We start from the raw sequence: 20091 nt of genomic DNA, 5'->3' as shown, positions 1-20091 counted from the left end.
GGCAGTTATGCGCTCTCCTTAATTTTTACCCCAAGTGAACGCAGAGTTTTGGGAAAGGATGGCGGGGTGGGGGGTGTAAAGCACATCACTGAACATATGTTTTCAGAGTTATTGCATACCCATGGTAATGACTCTTTCAAAATTGTATTTTTTAAGTAAAACAGTCATACAAACTTGTACAGAAAGAATTAAAGGAAATGGGAACTTCATTTGAGATTGTAAAGAGGGAGGTTTTGAAGAGATTGAGATGAAGGAAGAGCCTGTGTAGCTGTTGCCCTCAGGCACCACAGCTGTGTTGGCCTCAGGCTAAAATCTCAGGCGGTGAGATGTTCACAATAGTACTCTAGTAGACTCAGAAAATTACACATATCACATTTGTCAATCTTATAACTGACTCCCCCCCACCCCTCGCTGCCCGCTTTTACTTCGGTATACCAATGGAGTGTACGTTCGGTCTTTCAGTTTAATATTACTTAAATCATAAATCATACTAAAATATTCTAGAATTAGTGGTTTTGGGTTTGTTTGTTTTTATTTGTTTACGTTTTTGAAATCACCATATATTTTGAATATTGATGCGTCAAGTGTGTAATGACAACTTCTATCAGCACAATCAGACTTAGCTGATTGCTCTGTCCCCAAGGACTGAACAAGCAAAATTACCTGAGGAAAATCTGGTGCGATCTTCTGGATAAGTTGCAAATATATGACTCAATATTTATTTCCCGTAAGCCGATAATGTCTCTGACCCCCAGTGTTCGGGTCCTAATTGTCATAATCCCAATTTCTTTGTTTTTCTTATTTTATTAATTTGAGTAAAAAAATGTCAATCTTTTTTTTCACTACAGGGATGATGCATTCTACTTTGTGCAGCTCTGATGGTGTGAGTCATCCAATACTCTTAGGCCCAAAACCAATCGTTATGGTGAAAAGACTGACAGAGAAAGCTATTGAAGAATTTACAGTTGGAACCTGGCGATGCGCCTCCTGTGGTAAAGCAGAGAAATCCCTTTTGATTCTAGATCTTCACAGTGACACTGGTTGTGAAGAGCTTTCGCCAATAGAGTGTGATATCTGCCCCGCAGTAGTTCGTGATTACAGCAATTTTGTTGTTCATTTCATGGAACACCAAATGGGAGGGACAAGGAGATGTGCCATTTGTTTAAGAGAATGTATTAGTGATATGAGACAACATCTAGAGTTACAAGGTCAATTTTTGCCAAAAATGTCTGAACTAGACCTGCAGGAAAATGAATCGCTAGTCGTGTCACAGAATTCATCAGCAAGCAGCTACTCAAATTCATCAAAATCGGAATCTGATGAAAAAAGTTTAGACGATAAGAAAACATACTTGCTCAGTAAAAAGAATATAAAATTAGAAAGACATAAAAATATACACAGAGAAAAAAAGGTATATGAATGTAATCTATGTAAGAAATGCTTTTCGTTTTCAAGCAATTTGAAAAAGCACAAATTAGTGCATACTGGTGAGGGGCCTTTTAAATGTGAGATTTGTATGAAATGTTTTTTTAACTCAAGCAATTTGAAGAAGCATAAAATATAGCATACAGCTGAAGGCCCATTTGAATGTGAGATATGCAAGAGATGCCTTTCTTGTCCAAGCTATTTGAATAACCATCAAAGTCTCCATACAGGCGAGAGACCATTTGAATGTGAGATATGTAAAAAATGCTTTCCTATATCAAGCAGATTGAATAACCATCAAATGGCGCATACAGGTGAGAGGCCATTTATATGTGATATTTGTAAAAAATGTTTTTCTAGATCAGGCACTTTGAATACGCATCAAATAGTGCATACAGGTGAAAGCTCATTTAAATGTGATATTTGTAAGAAATGTTTTTCTAGATCAAGCAATTTGAAAACGCATCAAATTGTACATACAGCTGAGAGCCCATTTAATTGTGATATTTGTAAGACATGTTTTTCTAGAGCAAGCCATTTGAAAGAGCATCAAACAATACATACAGGTGACAGCCTATTTGAATGTGAGATATGTAAGAAATGCTTTTATTCATCAAGCCATTTGAATATCCATCAAAGACTTCATACAGGTGAGAGCCCATTTAAATGCGAGATATGTAAGAAATGCTTTTCTTCACCAAGCCTTGTGAAGACGCATCAAACAGTGCATACAGGTGAGAGGCCATTTGAATGTGATATATGTAAGAAATGCTTTTCTAGAGCAAGCCACTTGAATAGGCATGAAAGAGCCCATACAGGTGAGAAACCATTCAAATGTAATTTATGCAAGGGAGCATTTTCAGAGAAGTCGAAGCTTAAACGTCACTTAAAAACCCATTCTAGGAAGAAGTCCGATAGTTAATAGTTTACAATAAAAATTGTGGACGGAATAGTGATATTCGTACACTGAAGTTGAGATAGACGTTGAATAATTAAAGATGTTCCTTGCAAGCTAATTCTTAGATCTGAACCAAGTTCAGCTTTATGCATCAATGAAAATTCTCTGGTTTTTCTGATTCTTGGATAAGTAAGGCTCAATCTTTATCCGAGAACTCTTGAATTTGTAAGACTACAGAAGCAGAGAAAGTGCCTTTTTTTTCCTGTCTAGGGGCTATTTTCTTCCTTGTTTCTAGTGCCTGGTAAAGTATCTTCTTAAATGGAGAATTTGAACTCAAATAGAATTCTTTAGTATCCAAATCGCATGATCAGGATTTTGAAAAACAATCATCGGGCTAGTATGTTGCTATAAAAATTTTGTCTATAAAAATCCAATGTGCTCAAAAGGGTGTGGAAAACATGACATGAAGTCAGATTTTGCTTTGCTATGGGTTCTTGCTATATTTAGATCTTTAGTAAGTTTATTCTCTATGTTTTTATGCTCTTTAGTAAGTTTTTTTTAATGATCAGAAATTTTCAGTATTGTTTAGCTGGCCAAGTATAAACCGAATTTTATTTGAAAGGGGTTCCAAAAAATTGGCCATTAAATTTTTTTATCTCATTTTTTGAAAAATACACCCGAAAGAACGAATTAAAAAAAAAAATGGAAAACTTATTTGTTTGTCAAAAACATGTGCCCTTACGGCATCAAAATGGGTTTCGGAATAAAACCAAAATTTATTTTGATTTGCATTGGCTGAGGAACACCAACAGTTCCAGTGCTTTATTTGTACTGTTGGAACTTACATCCACAAATTTCTTGTGCAAGGAAACCTCTAGAGCTCAAGAAAGAAATTAATTTTTGTGACTTTAAGTTGGCCGTGAAAAAAAGCATATCAAATTTTTTGAACAACCTAAAATTTACACTATGTCTCTTTTAATTAGACCCTAAGCTTCTGTCAAAGAAAAAGTTCCGACCGAGGACAAAGCTCTCACTCCCGGGAAAATGGGGCTAATTTTAATTCTGTGATCAGTTTGAAAGGATTGACCTGATTTTTGTCTTGCGTTGCATTTGTTTGTTCGTCCACTGCTTGCAAGTCCTATGCCAAGAAGACCACAATGTAGAGCAAAAAGTAAATGAACTTTTATTGTATTCGTCTGAGGAACCTGGTGGAGGGTAATTACTTGGGAATAATTCATAAGATTCAACGTGTTTTTACTTTCGAGCTTGGGATGGCTTGCATTTAATAATGACGGGGCTGCATGTCTATGGAGACCCTTTATTTTGGCTGATTAATTTTTAAAAAAGATCCACAAAGAAGTTTTTTGAAAAAAAGAATGAGCTATATTAATCAAAGACAAGCAGTAATAAAGTCAACTCACCATTAGTCACAATAAACCAATAAATGTAACTCAAAACGAACAGGAATCAAATAAATTACTGAGTCAAACTCAAAATTAGCAGAAACTATGAGGAGTGGGCTTACCCCCTCCCCCAGTCCCTTCTCGTGCCTAGTAAAGACCAGAATGTAATTGTCGCTTTACTGAAAACAATCCTTATTTCGAGCTATATGTTTAATTTCAAGTAATATAAAAGAAATTACCATCATAACCAAGATTACTGAAAAATATAATTGAATGCTGATTAACCATTTAATACACATGCTGATTTTCATTCCTGAAAGTCTTGATAATTTTGGATTTATTAAATTAAAGAGGAAACATTTAATATGTGTTTGTTTTCAGTGAAGTGCAAATTACAATCTGGTCAGTTCGAAATCCAATTGAAAATCTAGGAGCTTATGGTCACTTAAAAATCCTCATCATTTTCTAAGAATTTCAACTTAGAAGCAGTCCCAGTAGAAGTAGAAGCATGCACATACTGCCTTTGAGTCACTTGGTAATCCTCTTCATCTTTCATTGGAAGCTACTACTTAATACCCTAACTGCTTCTGAGATGACCCCTTTTGACAGTCTGCATGAACATCATGTGTTTTGATTTAGTTCAATAACCCCCTTGACATTCCCTGAAAGCTTCATCTGACTGTCCTCTACGTTTTTGGACACCAAAGGTTAAACTCGTCCCCATTCCGATTGCAAATACTATGTGTCAGCAATGGGTTAATTGCATAATTTAAAACCCTTGCCTCGTTGGCTGTGGTTGGATCATTCGACTATGCTGAATAAAATCGTTATCTTGAATTTTTGATTCGATAAAATTGGGGGGAAAAATGCATAGAAGGGGGGACTGGTTGCCCTTCACTTATTAGGTGATCGGCGAGTAGGATTAAAGCCTCGTTCTCTTATTTGTCTAAGGGTGTAAAATCACCAAAGATCTTACAGCCCATCACAAACTTTGTTTTATATAGTTAGCACATATTTGTTAGACCTTGTTATTCAGCAATTTAAAGGAAATTAAGTAAAAAAAAAATTGCATGTTTGCTCACAGTACGACTGTAGTATAAGTGAAGAGCAACTAACCTAATGGGAGCCGCTGTTACTTCAGGATAGCAAAGGTGTCGGCAGCTATATTATATAATTATTTTTGGCTGGGTTGCAATGACTGATGAGTCATTAAGTCGCTCGTCAATTTCGGTTGCTTGGAGATAAGGATTGGAGCGTTAGAACGAAGGAGCGTTGTAAAAAAAAATTTACTTGGAGGAGGAGTGTTACGGCAAATTCTAAGGCCGCTGAGATATTAGGGAATTCTTCTTTAATTGTGTAAAGATAAACATGAGCTTTCAACTGGGATTCTGGCTTTTTACTCTGTGCGTAAGATTTGGAATGTCTAGTTTTGACTCAATGGTCAACTTCTCGACAGATAATGCAGGGAATTCATGTACAAAGTTTAATACTATGCTTGAACCCAGGTTAACCTAGAAGTTTTCTCCGAACCTTTGTGTCAGCTCTGAAATTATTCCATTGTCTCTGAAGTATAGAATATCTGATTACATGAAATATTGAAATTACAAAATGTCGTGATTGTCTTTTGTACGATTTCTTTTGGCACTGACAGTGATTTCAGCATAAAACTGATCTGTGTGCTAATAACAACCGAATGCAGTGGCTTTTCTATTTAAATTGGATTATGTACGCGCAAGCCTTTCGTTTCCTCAAGCATGTTAAACCAGCACTTCAAACTGGAGCTCGAAGACGTGCCGTTTGACTTCTTGAAAAAAGGGTGAATGTAGTGAATGAAAGAAATTCTTCACTCAAATCAGTAAAATATGAAAAACAAAGAAATTGGCATTATAACAATTTGGGCCTGAGCAACACTATCAGACCGATATGGGGATCAGAGACATTATCGGCTTACGGGAAATAAATATTGAGTCATATATTTACAGCTTATGCAGAAGATCGCACCAGATTTTCCTCAGGTAATTTTGCTTGTCTAGTCCTTTGGGACAGAGTAATCAGCTAATTCTGATTGTGATAATAGAATAGCAGCAGTTGTCATTACACGCCTGATGCATCAATCTTCAAAATGTATGATGATTTCAAAAACGTCTAAACAACTAAAAATAACAAACCAAAATCACCAAAACAACTAAAAAGAAAAAAATCAACCATAAATATCTGTTTAATGAATGTTCATTTGCGTGGATGAAAAATCCCAAGATTCAACCACTTAAAACCATGGTATCTAGTAAGGAGCACAGCTAAGGGGGAGGGAAAGGGTTCCAATGTGTCGGTGCTAAGTGCCGAAACCTTGGAAAATTTACTTATTTACCTTGGAAATTTAGCTTGTATCCGCATTTGTCGGCATACTGGATAATTTTGTCAACAAATTCTTTAAATCCCCCCCCCTCCAAACATAAAACCCTAGACGCATCCATTTATCCAAACAAAAGAGAGTAGGCATGTAAGGTTTGATTGACTGCCTGTTAGAAAACATGCTTGCAGCTTCAACAAGTGAGGAAGAAGAGTCAGCAGATAATATTGATCAGCAACTGGGAAGGTACATGAGTGGAGGCTGTTATTGACATGAAAAAAAAGCTGTCCGTTAGATTGGTGGTAAAAGAACAGCAGTCGTTTCAAGAAAAAAGAAAGAACCTTCTTAAAAGTATCTCTGCTGTCTGCCATTCAGATTAGAACTTTATTTGGTTGAATTGTTTTTCTATATCTTTTCTAAATAAATCTTTTTTGCATTATTTGGAATCCACAGTGAATTATTGAGGATGTTCTTTGGATTGTAATAGACAAGGGAGAAACACGTTAGCATGCATATGGGCAGAGAATACATAGTTTAAACTTTAGAATAGTTTTTTTTTAGGAGGAAATTTAAAGGCAAATTAAATCGGTACGATAACGAATAACCGGTATCTTTATCGGACCCCAATAATCCAAATCGGTCGGGCTCTAATAACAAATGTAAGTGGAAGTCAAACATTCAAAAAGTATTAAAAGATTGGAATATACATTGTCTTGCACTGGTTCTGTTCAGCTGCTTTAATTATTAAATGAAGAAAAAAAACTTTAAATTATTTCAAATTCATAGGATAATTAGATTAGGAATAATAAAAATTGTCTTCGTCAGCTTCAAAACTTAAAATGTTTGAAAGTTATATGGGGTATGAAAAACAAGCAATATATACTTCGAAATGTTTCAACAAATTATTTTCAGGTGTATCTTTCTTCATAGTGAACCTAAATATGTAATTTTGCAAGATTTTAGTATAAGCCAATAATAAACTCAACAATCAAATGTTCACTCTGGGTGTATCCAGGAATATGTGGGGAGAGGAGGGGATGGTGGGGGGGGCTCAGTTATAAGAAATTTTTACTAATGTGATACATAGACAGGCTTCAATAATACTTTTCTCATCAAGCTTTCTCCGTGCTGTATATCTTTCTCCATATCATTCGAGACTGTATTTGTAATATTTATGATTTAATTAATATTAAACTGAACGACCAAGCTTACACTCCATGGGTATACCAAAGCATAAGCGGGCAGTGCGGGAGTCAGTTATAATAAAGACTTACAAATGTGATACATGAAATTGTCTGAGTCTACTAGAGTACTACTACTAACATCTTACCTCAGGCCAACACAGCTGTGTTGCCTGAGGCTAATACAGCTACACTGGCTTCTCCTTCATCTCAATCTCTTCAAAGCCTTCCTCTTTACACCCTCAAAGGAAGTTCTCATTTCCTTAATTCTTTCTGTATTTGTAGGACAATTTTACTTAAGAAAATACAATTTTGAAAGAGTTATTACCATTGGTAAGCAGTAACTCTTAAAGCCACTGTTCAGTGATATGGTTTACACCCCCCCCCCCTCATCCTTTCCCTAGACTCTGCGTTCACTTGGGATAAAAATCGACGAAAGAGAGCGCAATAAGTGCCATAGGAGCTTTAAACCTCAGATAACCTGAAAATGGGAGCAATAACATGAACCGCATTTGAGTTTTGATTTTGTCCTTCATTCATTTATTTTCTCTTTTATCTTTCATTTCAATTTGGTCTTTCTTCTTTTTTGTTGTCTTTGTATTCTCTTAAACCAGTCTACATTTTCATCCCATTATTGGAAATTGTACTATTTATCATAAGAGGAGGCTTAAAGATTTTACTCGGATATGTAAAGAGGAAAAGTAATTCTTTACAGTCATATTAAATTACTCGAATAGGCAGATTATGCGGTAAAATTCCAATGAACAAATAAATATATTAAAAAACAACAGTGTATTTAATATATAGAAAATATTTTTCCAATACTCAACATGTGAGGGGAAATTCATAATTCTTCAATATTAATCTTGGCAAAATACCAAACTTTCTGTAATATTCAGGATGCATTTTTCAAAGCAAAACCTCTGGGGAGGGAGGGGGGTATTCAACCATATTGAAGCAGCAGTCTAATTTAGAGGAATTAGGTGGATTAAGTTGGGGGAACATTAAATGTATTTATTCGACGAAATAACATTCGCGAAAACTAACAACATAGCAAAAAAAACACTATTCATGTCAGCTACCAACTTATTTTTTTACTTTTTCCATTACTAGTACAAATTTATGGACTTAATTCGATTTGTAATAAGCAATCTGAAATTTAATCAGAACTTTTGAGTGTGCTCAGCATAATCCTTTTAAAACTTAATTCAAATTAACGACAATCAAACATTTTTTATGCTTCAATCTTGCAAGCTTTCCAGTAATTTCTATGGCCAGTAGATTTTGGGGAAGAGTGCTGACCCTTAATTGCATCTCAGGCATGTAAATTACTATGGGACAAGGGGAGTCCCCCCTCTCTATTATATTAAATAAAAAAAAAATTCAACTCAAAGTAAGGAGCAACATTCAAATTAGAACGAACAAAAATTGCCCCATACATGAAGGGGGTTGCCTGGGTTTCAATCCCCCGCTCTTCAGGCGAAGTATTGTGGAGGGAGCAACCCGTCTCATATACAGAACCCATTATTTTAATTTTAATATTGCTCATTATTATTTGAAAAAACATGTCTTTTGTTTGTTTATTGTCTGATCATCTCTTCAAATAATACCGGGAAATCCGCTTTTCTCCTCTGTGGAAAATAAAATTTAATTTTAAATTAATTTAAGTTTTAAATTAATTTTAAATTAAGTTTTAATTAAAGGTTAAAAGTTAATCTAAGTTTTTTAAAGTTAAGGAAAATAAAAGTTAAGGGGAAAACAAAAATTTCCACAAAGGAAAATTCCGGGTCTGTTCATTTTGAATTTGATTAACTTTTTGGTAGTGATGAAAGGCTTGAGTGCCAACCCATGGATAATTAGAGTAAAGCCAAGACAGATAGTGGCTATGAGAGGCAAAGCTGGCATAACTTTTTTGAAGCTTATAGAAATGAGTAGTTTCACTTGTTTATGATAAACTATTATCCATCTTAGTGCAGAACTAACGTGGACAGACAAAGAGTAAGGGTAACTCAAATAGTATATCAATTTTATGAGCCATTTCAAAGCAATTGGACACAAAAAATATGATTCAAAGATACATGAAAGTTTTCTTAGAACCCAACAAGAACTCGAAGAAAAGAGGATTGAGGGGCTAGCTGACACACACTTAAGGTATTGGCTTTCATCTGATCAGAAGATCAGCACTGCCAGTTATGGAATGAAGGTCAGCTCCGGCAGTTTGAACTAGTGCCGTCCAGTTTGGACTAGCCTAATGACGCATTCTATCTGTCCAGTAGTTCTGGTTGCATTAAGGAGTTAGTCTACAAACACAAACTTATGTCAGACGAAGGCAATTCAACAGAAGACTACTCTGAAGTTTCTGGAAACAATGGATCTCCAGTTCTTGCTTATTCTAGAAATAAAGAGCAGTATCTTTGGTCCGATATATTATTCATCCAAGCAATTCAAGTTTGTAGAGTTCTCTATTGAAGTGCATTCCATACATTGTTTCTTACTTATTCGATTATTTATTTATATTTATTTTGTAGGTGCTTGGGTCACAATAGATGCTTAACTGTTTGATGCTTACCTGTTTATGCTACCTGCTTATGCTTAACCTACCTGCTTACGCTTAAACTATCTACATATACTTGAACAGAAAACTCAACATGGTGTCAGAAGTGTAAGGAATACATCATGGAACATGGATCATGCCCATCTATAGACTGGGATGCAACAAACTTGAAAGCTGCCTGGTCCCATTTCAAGCAACATGCCGAACTCATGTTTACTGGACCTCTTAGTGGAAAAGAGGATGCAGTGAAATGCTCATACTTACTGATATGGGCAGGTGAAAAAGGCAGAGACATTTTCAATACATGGACATTAACTGCTGCTGAAAGAGACAATGTCACCACATATTTAAGGAAGTTTAGCGAACATGTTGAGCCACTTGCAAATCCGATATTTGCCAGATATCAGTTTGATAAACGTAATCAGAGAGACAGTGAATCAATAGAACAGTACCTTACCGAGTTGCGCATCACTGCAAAGGAATGCGAATTTGGGACAACCAGTGATGAGATGATAAGAGATCGTATAGTTTTTGAGTCAAGCAGGACAAAATCCGCGAACGACTACTTAGTGAAGGTGCAGGACTAACTCTAGCTCGTGCAGTAGCTATTTGCAGAGCTGCAGAAGCGACCCAAGCACAATTAATGATAATGTCCAATCAGGAACACTCAAAAGTATATATCAAGCAAGAAGTGGATATAGTAGCAAGACAAGGCAGAAAATGCTACAAATGTGGCGGAAATTTCACACCTGGACATAGTTGTCCTCCAAAGGATTAAGGAGAGTTTCCAAAGTGCTACAATTGTGGTGGGGTATTCAGCAAAAGTCATCAATGCCCTGCCAAAGGAAAAAGCTGCATAAAATGTAAGAAGCTTAATCATTTTGCTAAAATGTGCAGAAGCAGTCAACGAAACGTTCATAGTATTGAAACAGGCGAAAGTAGTACAGAAACACCGTCACAGTACTTCATTGAAAGTATTCAGAGCAAAGAAGAAACTTATAACGAGCCAGTGGCCAAACTGTATCTGACGAAAGAAAGAATGAATGTGGAATTTAAAATAGACACAGGTGCTGAAGCAAACGTCATACCAACCCGGACCATTGACAAGATGGTTCCAAGGCCAAAAATAATACCAACTTCAGACATTCTTACAAGCTATACTGGGGAACCGTTGAAAGTCACTGGTATATGTCATTTAGAGGTTCAGTACAAAGACAGGGAACCCCAAATACACAACTTCTATGTGGTTGACACGGATAAAAAGCCGATACTTAGCAGACAGACCAGTGTCATATTGAATCTAATCAAATTCACCTACAATGTAGAGCACATCCCAGTGGCCAATTCTACAGATCAGATTTTGGCAGAATATGAAGACGTGTTTGAAGGCATTGGAAAAATGCCTGGGAAATGCAAGATACATCTAAAACCAGGGGCAATACCCTCAGTACAACCACCAAGAAGAGTCCCTATGGCAGTTCAAAATAAACTAAAAAACGAGTTAGAGCGACTTGTCAGAACTGGAATAATTGAAAAAGTGACAGAGCCAACAGAGTGGGTTAACTCTATAGTCATTGTGCAGAAGCCCAACGGTGAAATCCGTATTTGTCTTGACCCTGTAGAATTAAATAAATGGATACAAAGACCATATTATCCAATACCAACGTTTGATGACATTGCCAACAAGTGCCACAGTGCCCAGAACCTATTCAAATTAGATGCCAGACATGGATACTGGTCGATGGTACTGGATGATGCATCATCAGATCTCACAACATTTAATACCATGTTTGGGAGATTTAAGTGGAGAAGATACCCATTCGGAATAATTTCAGCTCAAGATGAGTACCAGCGCCGAATGGAAAAGGCATTCGAAGGATTAGGCCTGGGTCTAATAGTGGATGATATAGCAGGTGTAGGAACAAGTACGGAAAACCATGATGCCCAACTAAAAGCAGTCCTCCAGAGAGCAAGAGAAAAAGGAGTCAAATTTAACAGAGACAAGTGCATATTCAATGCAAAAGTCATTCCATATTTTGGCCATTTGCTAACAACCGAGGGTGTCAAACCGGATCCCAACAAAACCAGAGCCATTGCTGAAATGCCTGAACCAAAGAACAAAGAGGAACTGCAGACATTGCTTGGGATGTTTAATTATCTGTCCAGATACATACCAAAATTATCCATTCTAAACCAGCCTTTGCGAGAACTTGGAAAAGCTAAGGAATTCGTATGGAAGAAGGTGCACAGCGATTTTTGCCAGGTCATTCGAAAATCCTTGTGTGAACATCTCTTGTATTTCGACACAAATTGCCAAGAAGTCGAAATAATTGTCGATGCATCTCAGGATGGGTTAGGAGCGCAGTTACTGGTGAAAGATGAAACAGTAGCCTTTGGTTCACGATCCCTTAGTAATACAGAACAAAGATACTCTCAGATTGAGAAAGAACTATTGGGCATAGTATTTGCATGCAAACACTTTCATCAGTATATATTCAGAAGAAAGGTCTCTATTATTACAGATCATAAGCCACTGGAAAATATTTTGAGAAAACCTATCAGTAAGGCAACACCTAGACTACAACGCATGATGCTAGCCATTCAGCCATACGATCTTACATTTACATACAGACCAGGACCAGAAATCCCCGTTGCTGATACCCTGTCACGTCTGCATATTGAAGACACGGACCAAGAAGAAGAACTTCAGGCTGAACTGCATGTGCATAATGTAATCAAAAACATTCCAATCAAAGATGAAATGGTGCAAACCATAGCCAATTGTACCAAAGACGACTCGGAAATGCAGATTATAGCCGATACGATCAGAAAAGGATGGCCAGAGCACAGAAAACAGTGCCCAAATGAAATACGAGAATATTGAAACTACAGGAATGAACTGGCAACGCACCAAGGTATCCTGTTAAAGGGCGACCAAATCATAATACCGAGACGTATGCGCCAAGAAATCATGAACCGTCTACATACAGCCCATCTAGGCGTTGTTAAAACAAAACAACGTGCACGCACGTGCGTTTTCTGGCCAAACATCACTGCTGATATCACCAAGTACATTTCCGGTTGTGAAATATGCCAACGGCTCAGTTCTTGCCAGCAACAAGAACCTCTCCTGAACTCAGAAATTCCTGAGTACCCATGGGAACATGTAGGTACTGACTTACTGTTTTGGGAAGGAAGGAATTATTTGGTAACTACCGACTATTACAGTCGATACATCGAGGTGGACAAACTAGACAGTACCAGCTCGGGAAGCGTTATAACCAAGCTAAAGAGCCAATTTGCAAGACACGGGATCCCACGAATACTTACCTCCGACAACGGCCCCCAATTTGCAGCAGATGAATTCAGAAACTTCGCGGAACGATGGAGAATCACGCACCGCACGTCCAGCCCTAAATATCCTCAAAGCAACAGCCTCAGCAAAAAAGCGGTCCAAAAGGCTAATGTCAAAAGCACTGGCTGACAAATCAGACCCATATCTAGCCCTCCTGGAATACCGCAGCACCCCCGTAGACAATTTAGCTTCTCCAGCATAGCTACTGATGAGCCGCCAGATAAGATCGGTAATGCCGTCTATAGAACACAACTTCGTGCCAAACGCTGTACCCACTCATGAGTACAAGGAGGCCAGAAAAAAGCAACAAGAAGCTAAGAAGGAGGTCTATGACAAACATACACATCCAATCAAACTGTTTGCACCAGGCCAGCCAGTATGGCTCAATAAAACTGGACAAGCACAAGAAAGATGGATCAAGGCCCACGTAACCGGCAGATACGACGAGTCAAGTGACCGTTCACTCACTGTTGAGACAGAAGACGGAACAGTATACCGACGCAACAGGAAGTTTATACGCCCCACATACAGCACTAATGGCTGCACATACCTGCAGAACAACGGAACAACATTAACGAGCATGGAGGTACCCATAGTACCCGAATCATCATATTTATCCCCCACGAAATCGAGTCCATCGAGCGACGCCAGTCGAAAGCTTAGCCCTCGCGAAGAATCTTTCGAGACGCCAAGAGCAAATCAACAACCAAGTGTTCAGAAATCACAGAACTCACCTTCTGGTTCCAAAGCTGGAACAACGTCGTTTGCAGCGCAGCCAAATGTGAAGACGACAAGATCCGGGAGGATTTTGAAGACGCCATCTAGATTAAATCTATAGCTACGATGATCTCCTTTGATGACTTGAAGAGCCAGCAAGTCCAAAAGAAGGAAGATGTAGAGTTCTCTATTTGAAGTGCATTCCATACATTGTTTCTTACTTATTCGATTATTTATTTATATTTATTTTGTAGGTGCTTGGGTCACAATAGATGCTTAACTGTTTGATGCTTACCTGTTTATGCTACCTGCTTACGCTTAACCTACCTGCATACACTTGAACAGAAAACTCTACAAAGTTCACATTCAAATTTCTTTCAGACATTCATTCTCTTTCAAGAAGTCAAACAGCACGTTCTAGAGTTCCAATCTCAAGAGCACCGGTTTAAGATGGTTGAAGGAACTAAAAGCTTGTGCAAACAGCATACAATTAAAATAGAAAAGCCAGTACATTCGGTTGTTAGTAGCACACAGATCAATTATGTGTTCATGCCAAAAGAAATCGCAGACATCTTGTAATTCCTATATTCCATGTAATTAGATATTCTGTACTTCATTGTGGATGGAAGAATTTCAGAGCTGACAAAAGTTCTGAGAAAGCCTCTTGGTTATTAGGGGGTGCACGCATAGTGTTGGACATTGTACATGAATTTTCTGTATCATAGGCAGCGCGCTAGCGCTGCCTAAGTAAAGAACGATTTGGGCACAATGTATTTTTTTTTTTCTCCATACCCTGGCTCTTCGCATCGAAGGAGTTGTCGTAGAAACTTCGAAAATGGCTCATTCGATTGGAAATTGGAGTGGCTAGTGCCCTTTTTAATAGTTGAAAGTGATTGGATGGCAACTAGCCCCCCCCCCCCATGCCCATCATTCCCCCAAACACATCATTCCCATCATTCCCCCTACGACTGTTCCAAAGCAATGTTCTGTCAGTACTGCTTTATGGATCTGAGACCTGGCACCTGAATCAGCAACAAGAGAAAAGAATACAATCATTCCAATACACTTGTCTCAAAAGAATCCTAAATCGGTTGTTGTTGTTGTTTGGGGTTTGACATGTTCAACCAATTGGTCATGTGCGTTCGTATCACTCAATTATTCTGTGCCTTCTGTAATCACTAGCTTGCTTGGGTGTCACTTTAGTCAATATTCATTGAGCCATGTCAGGTATCACTTATTGTGCTATTGGTAGGGGGTCATTCACCTGCAGCAAATGCCTGCATCGAAAAACAAGAATCAGAGTAATTCAGCACTGCTTTGTCATAAAACAATTAAAATACAATTGTAGCACAATTAAAAAAATAATACCAATATACATCATTCTAACTATACTTAACTAACTATACTATTAACTAAATTGGTTACAGTATAGTCAGAACCAGTGTTTCCACTTCAAATTTTTTCAAATCCCTAGTAGACTGGTAGAAAATCCCTAGAACTCCCTATTTTCAATACCAAATTCTCTAAAAGTTTCACCATTTTCTGACTTCTTCAAGTCACAAGCCTCGTTATGCTGACTTTTAATAGCATTTGTTCAAGACGACTTATTTTGCAACTCAAGACCTTTTACTTGTACCAAAATATCTTCTTGTTTATATCTTCATTTAAAACAATGCTTTGTATTTATCGACTAGTTAAGTTAGGCTATGATTTATAGATTCCAGTGCCAGATCTCAGATTCTGGACCATATGAATATATTTTTTTTTGTCCGTTATTTTTTCCTTCTCTATTGTTTTTTTTTTTTTGCAGCCCCCTCGTTTTTATTTGAATTGTAACGTAGGATTGGCATGAATGGTTTCCAACCGGTCGCGTTTTTAAAAAATATTTTTTTTTATACAATTTTAATATTTTAATGTTTTTGATTTCTAAAAAAAATTATGTAAAAAAAAAAAAAATATATTCCGAAGGATCTGTCAAAAGGTGACTGAAATTATGATATTTAAGGATAGATAATTGCTTAAAATGTACTTTGAGTAATACAAAAAAGGTAAAATATGAAACAATACTTAGGCATTTCTCACATTCGTGTAGTAAGGTGCAGCAAGGCGAAATAGACTAAGTAAGAGAAATAGATTTCAATTCTGTTTTTAAAAATTTCAATTTCAAAACAAATTTCAATCCTGTTTTCTGCTGCGCCTGACCAATCAGAGAGCCTAATTGGTTGCTTCAGTAGGTCAGTGGATATGGTGGCAAAAAAATATTTTCAACATTGATGAGAATTTGCCTCATCCACTCCTGTTCCATTTGTTTCCATCCCATGATACTTTCCCATACTTTCAAATAAAGGGTGGGAGGAAATCAGGCCTTAGTGACTGAGCTGATACAGGGTCAACCATTTCTGCATATTTGTAAATGTCGTCATCAAAACGAGATCGAGTATGAATCTACTGCACAGATTCAATGGAAAAAGATTGTGCAGCTCTGTGTCATTAAATTCAACTGCGTCATGGGGCACATCTGGATCTGATTCTAGTGTCAAGAGAGAGACCTGCCTATTTGGACCTAAATAAATACTATCGAGAGGAAGGTAAACACTTCACATTACTTCACTTCACTTCACGGTCATTCACATTAAGTTGAAATGCATTTGTTGACACATAGTCCTTCTTCATGAAGCTCATAGACAGTTCCTTGATAAGAGATCCAGTCACTAGTTTCAAGCGATAAAACAGTGGTTTTTCAGCTTGAAAAAGTAAATTAAATTCAGTAACCAATCCCAATGCAAAGGCAACAAATTCAGACATGCAATTCGTGACTGGGTTCAGATTTGTGTATACAAGCGTTGGCCTCTGGTGACTTTGTACTGCGGTGAGTTGTTAGGAGTAGTAATAGTAACAGTTTTAGGGTAAAGAACAAGGTATTGAGGAGGGGGTAACCCTTCATATACAGAATAAATCTATGAATATTAATACACAAATTCTGTTTTAATTCTCATGTACGGTGAGCCAAAGTCGGCCCTCTATTAGCTAAAAAAATTTTCAGAAATTAAATTAGAAATAGTTTTTTTTTTAATTGAAAGTAAGGAGCGACATTAAAACTTAAAACAAAAAGGAATTATTGTTTTAATTGTTTTGAAAAGTAGATTTGCGACAAAGAGTCAAACTTTAGGATAATGAGTGAAGCATTGAGGAGGGGACAACCCTTTTTATATACGGAATAATTTCTGTTCGTTTTAAGTTTTAATGTCGCTCCTTACTTTTAGTTAAAAAAAGCTTTTTTGTATTTAATTGCAGATAAGAGCTTGAAACCTCTATAGAATAGGAAGTTATTCACGCTCATTAGGCATTTCAATAACAAACAAGAGAATTTGGAGAATTATTGGAGTATCGATTAGATATTAAAAGTAAAAACTAAAACTATTAAACAATTCCTAGAGGAGATACTCCACCCCCTTCAGGGGAGTAAGTCAAGCATTTTATTGGGGACAAGTGGGGTCCATATCCAGATAGTCATGGGTTATAGGATATTTAATATTCATTTTCTCCAAATTATTGGGAAGGGGGCAGCTGCCCCCATACCGATAAGACACCCCTGCCCTCTTATATCAAACCGACAACAAAAAATAAAAAGAAAAAGATTAAATTATACATTTATATTGAAGAACTTGTTATTTAAAGCATAACGTCGTATTTTCTTTTTCAATAGTTTCTTTTTTCTTTCGGAAAATTATGTTTAATGCATACTTACCTTCTTTTTTTCCAATGACTCTACTGAAATCTTTTTTGGAACTGATAGATATTAGAGAGTGAAAAACCTTAAATATGAAGAAAAAATTGACCTGAGCAAATGTTAGGAAATAAGAAGTACAGAACATATTTGCCTGTTTTGCGATTTAGTACGTTTGCCTATCATTTTGATGACAACGCTCTGGAGTCTTTCTATTTCTGATACGGTACGAAATTAGAAGTTTTAAAGGCGGTATATTTGCATAAATGTTAATTTGGAACGTATTGGGAGCTGTAATGGACCTCTATTTTCCTTTTTATTATTAGTTAGCCTCCTGTATGACTTATTTGATCGAATAATGAATCTATGCCTTATCTCGTAAAAAGTCACTAGATTTAAGAAAAAACTTTAGAAATTCCTTTAAAAATCCAGAACACTTGAAAAAATCCCCAAATCCCTAAATAAAAAAATTGCCCCTAACAGACGTCAAAAATCCCCATCATAGGGGGAAAATCCCTAGAATGGAAACACTGGTCAGAACATACTTTAACAACAGGCTAAATACCCGAATTGGAACCTGATTTCTTCGATTACGTTGAGCTTTTTGTCTGCTAAAACCACCAAAACGAGCAGTGGCGTAGTTGGCTAAACTTTCTGTACCAGTTGGCATCTCTATCACTCTGCGTAATATTTTTATATCATAAGGAGAATCATTCAGTTGACACAAGGTATTGAACGCATTTAATGTGCATTTAGCGTTTAATATACTATAAGGAGGCTTAAGGTTTAATTCTAATTGGATAAATAAAATTGAAAAAGTAAAATCCTTTTATAATAAAAAAAATTGAATAAGTAAAATTTGAATAGTGTAACATCTATTTTCATTTCAATAATCTAATAACTGGAAAAGAGAATATTTGTAATATAATTCGCTTTCAGTATATAATTCGCTTTAAATATAATTTCGCTTTCGTTGTGCCAATGACGCAGGGGGCTTTAAATTTTAAACGTCGGGAAAGGAGGCAGTAGCTAAATTCTTCTTTGTAGTGAAACTAAATTTGTCGTGAACGGTCTTAGGAAGAAATAGGATTAAAATAAATATTGGATATAAGCTGTTGAAAAGCCTATTAGTTCAAAATTTAGTTTTACTGTAATTTTATTCGTATTTTCAATGTTGTAATAAGTACGTAAGAAAATAATTGTAAAATAATTTATTTTCAGTAAAGCGTCATATTGTGATTTTCACAATATGGCGCTTTAGTTTTCAGAAGGTGATTTTCATCTTCTCTTCTTGACTTGATTTGTTGCAATCCCTTTTTTCTTATTGTTAGACGTTTCTGTTCTTTTCTGGTTTTTATTAGCACTGAACATGCCTCGTTCGACGCGTCGAAAGATATTACCGTTTTTTTTTTTTATCTTTGCTTGTCCTTTGTCGGTGGCCAGCGTTTACCTCCCCCCGAGAAAATACACCCCGTGGATAATTATCCCCGACGGAAAATCCCCCCCCCCAAAAAAAAACGGAAGATATAACCCCAACGCAGCTGGTTGGTCTCCAATCCCTTTGGACTTCTGAAAAAAGATTAGAACTCTCAATTTCTGATCTAATGAGCACACTCCGAAGTTTCTGCGACCTTGAGGTACAGGTTTGGATAAGGAAAGGGCAATTGCCCTACTGTACGGAATAAATTCTGCTCATTTTGGAGTTTAATGTTATTCTTTACTATCAGAATAACAGCATAGACCAGAAATATACCCAGAAATCATAAGGGAGTAGATATCAATTTCACATTTCATGGGTTTTTAAAAGTGTCTTTTGTGCCCTCCCCCCTCCCCCGAAAAATCTTTGCTGGAAAATACCTTTTTGCTGGCTTGTTGCTGGGAAACTTTTCACGGAGGGGATTACCGCAATAGTTTTAAAAACAATGAGAAATTAAAATCTTTTTCAAAGGAACATTTTTGCACAAGAAACATTTTTCACCTAAGATCGGCCGCAAGAAAGTTTCTGGGTGGAATTTTCAGCTAGAATGAAATTGTCTTTGGGAATTTTCCTAGAGGGGGCGAGGGTATTTTGCTTGAAAAGAGCTTTCAAGGGTGGAATTTTTTCCGTGGGGGAAGGAATTTTTCATGGAGGAGAGCTAAATTTCCCGGCATTATTTAAGAACAATTAGAAATTCATTTTTTTTTAAGTTTTTTAACTGAAAGTTAGGAGCAACATCAAAACTTAAAATAGACAGAAATTATTACGTATACTTTAGTGTATACGTATACTTTTAATTAATCGTAAGGTTTTGACATTTTGTCCCAATTCTTTAACATCACCTTCTGAAGCAGAATGGTCGTTTAATAAGAATAGTTCAATTTTTTTTAATTTCCAACCATGACTTATGAAAAGGTGTCGATGGGTGCAGAGTAGGGACAGGGGATGGTGCCTGAAACCACCAGCCAGATTTTCCGGCATGTTCTGATTAACAATCAGAAATT

At 36.7% G+C, this 20091-nt stretch overlaps 1 protein-coding gene across 1 annotated transcript in view; it reads left to right on the top strand.

The window, feature by feature from the left end:
- LOC148941773 (uncharacterized) overlaps window positions 1-3324 on the top strand; it is a 31368-nt gene extending 28044 nt beyond the window's left edge. The window contains 1 exon segment of the mRNA XM_089102965.1: window positions 849-3324. Within this exon segment, the coding sequence (XP_088959091.1) occupies window positions 849-2347 (1499 nt within the window). The 3' untranslated portion in view covers window positions 2348-3324.
- Window positions 3325-20091: the final 16767 nt, after the last annotated feature.

This window comes from Artemia sp. Qi Xiang Cuo, chromosome 17, assembly GCF_049724085.1.
Source record: "Artemia sp. Qi Xiang Cuo chromosome 17, ASM4972408v1, whole genome shotgun sequence".
Classification (NCBI taxonomy): domain Eukaryota; kingdom Metazoa; phylum Arthropoda; class Branchiopoda; order Anostraca; family Artemiidae; genus Artemia; species Artemia sp. Qi Xiang Cuo.
This window is presented reverse-complemented; position numbering and strand designations above follow the sequence as displayed.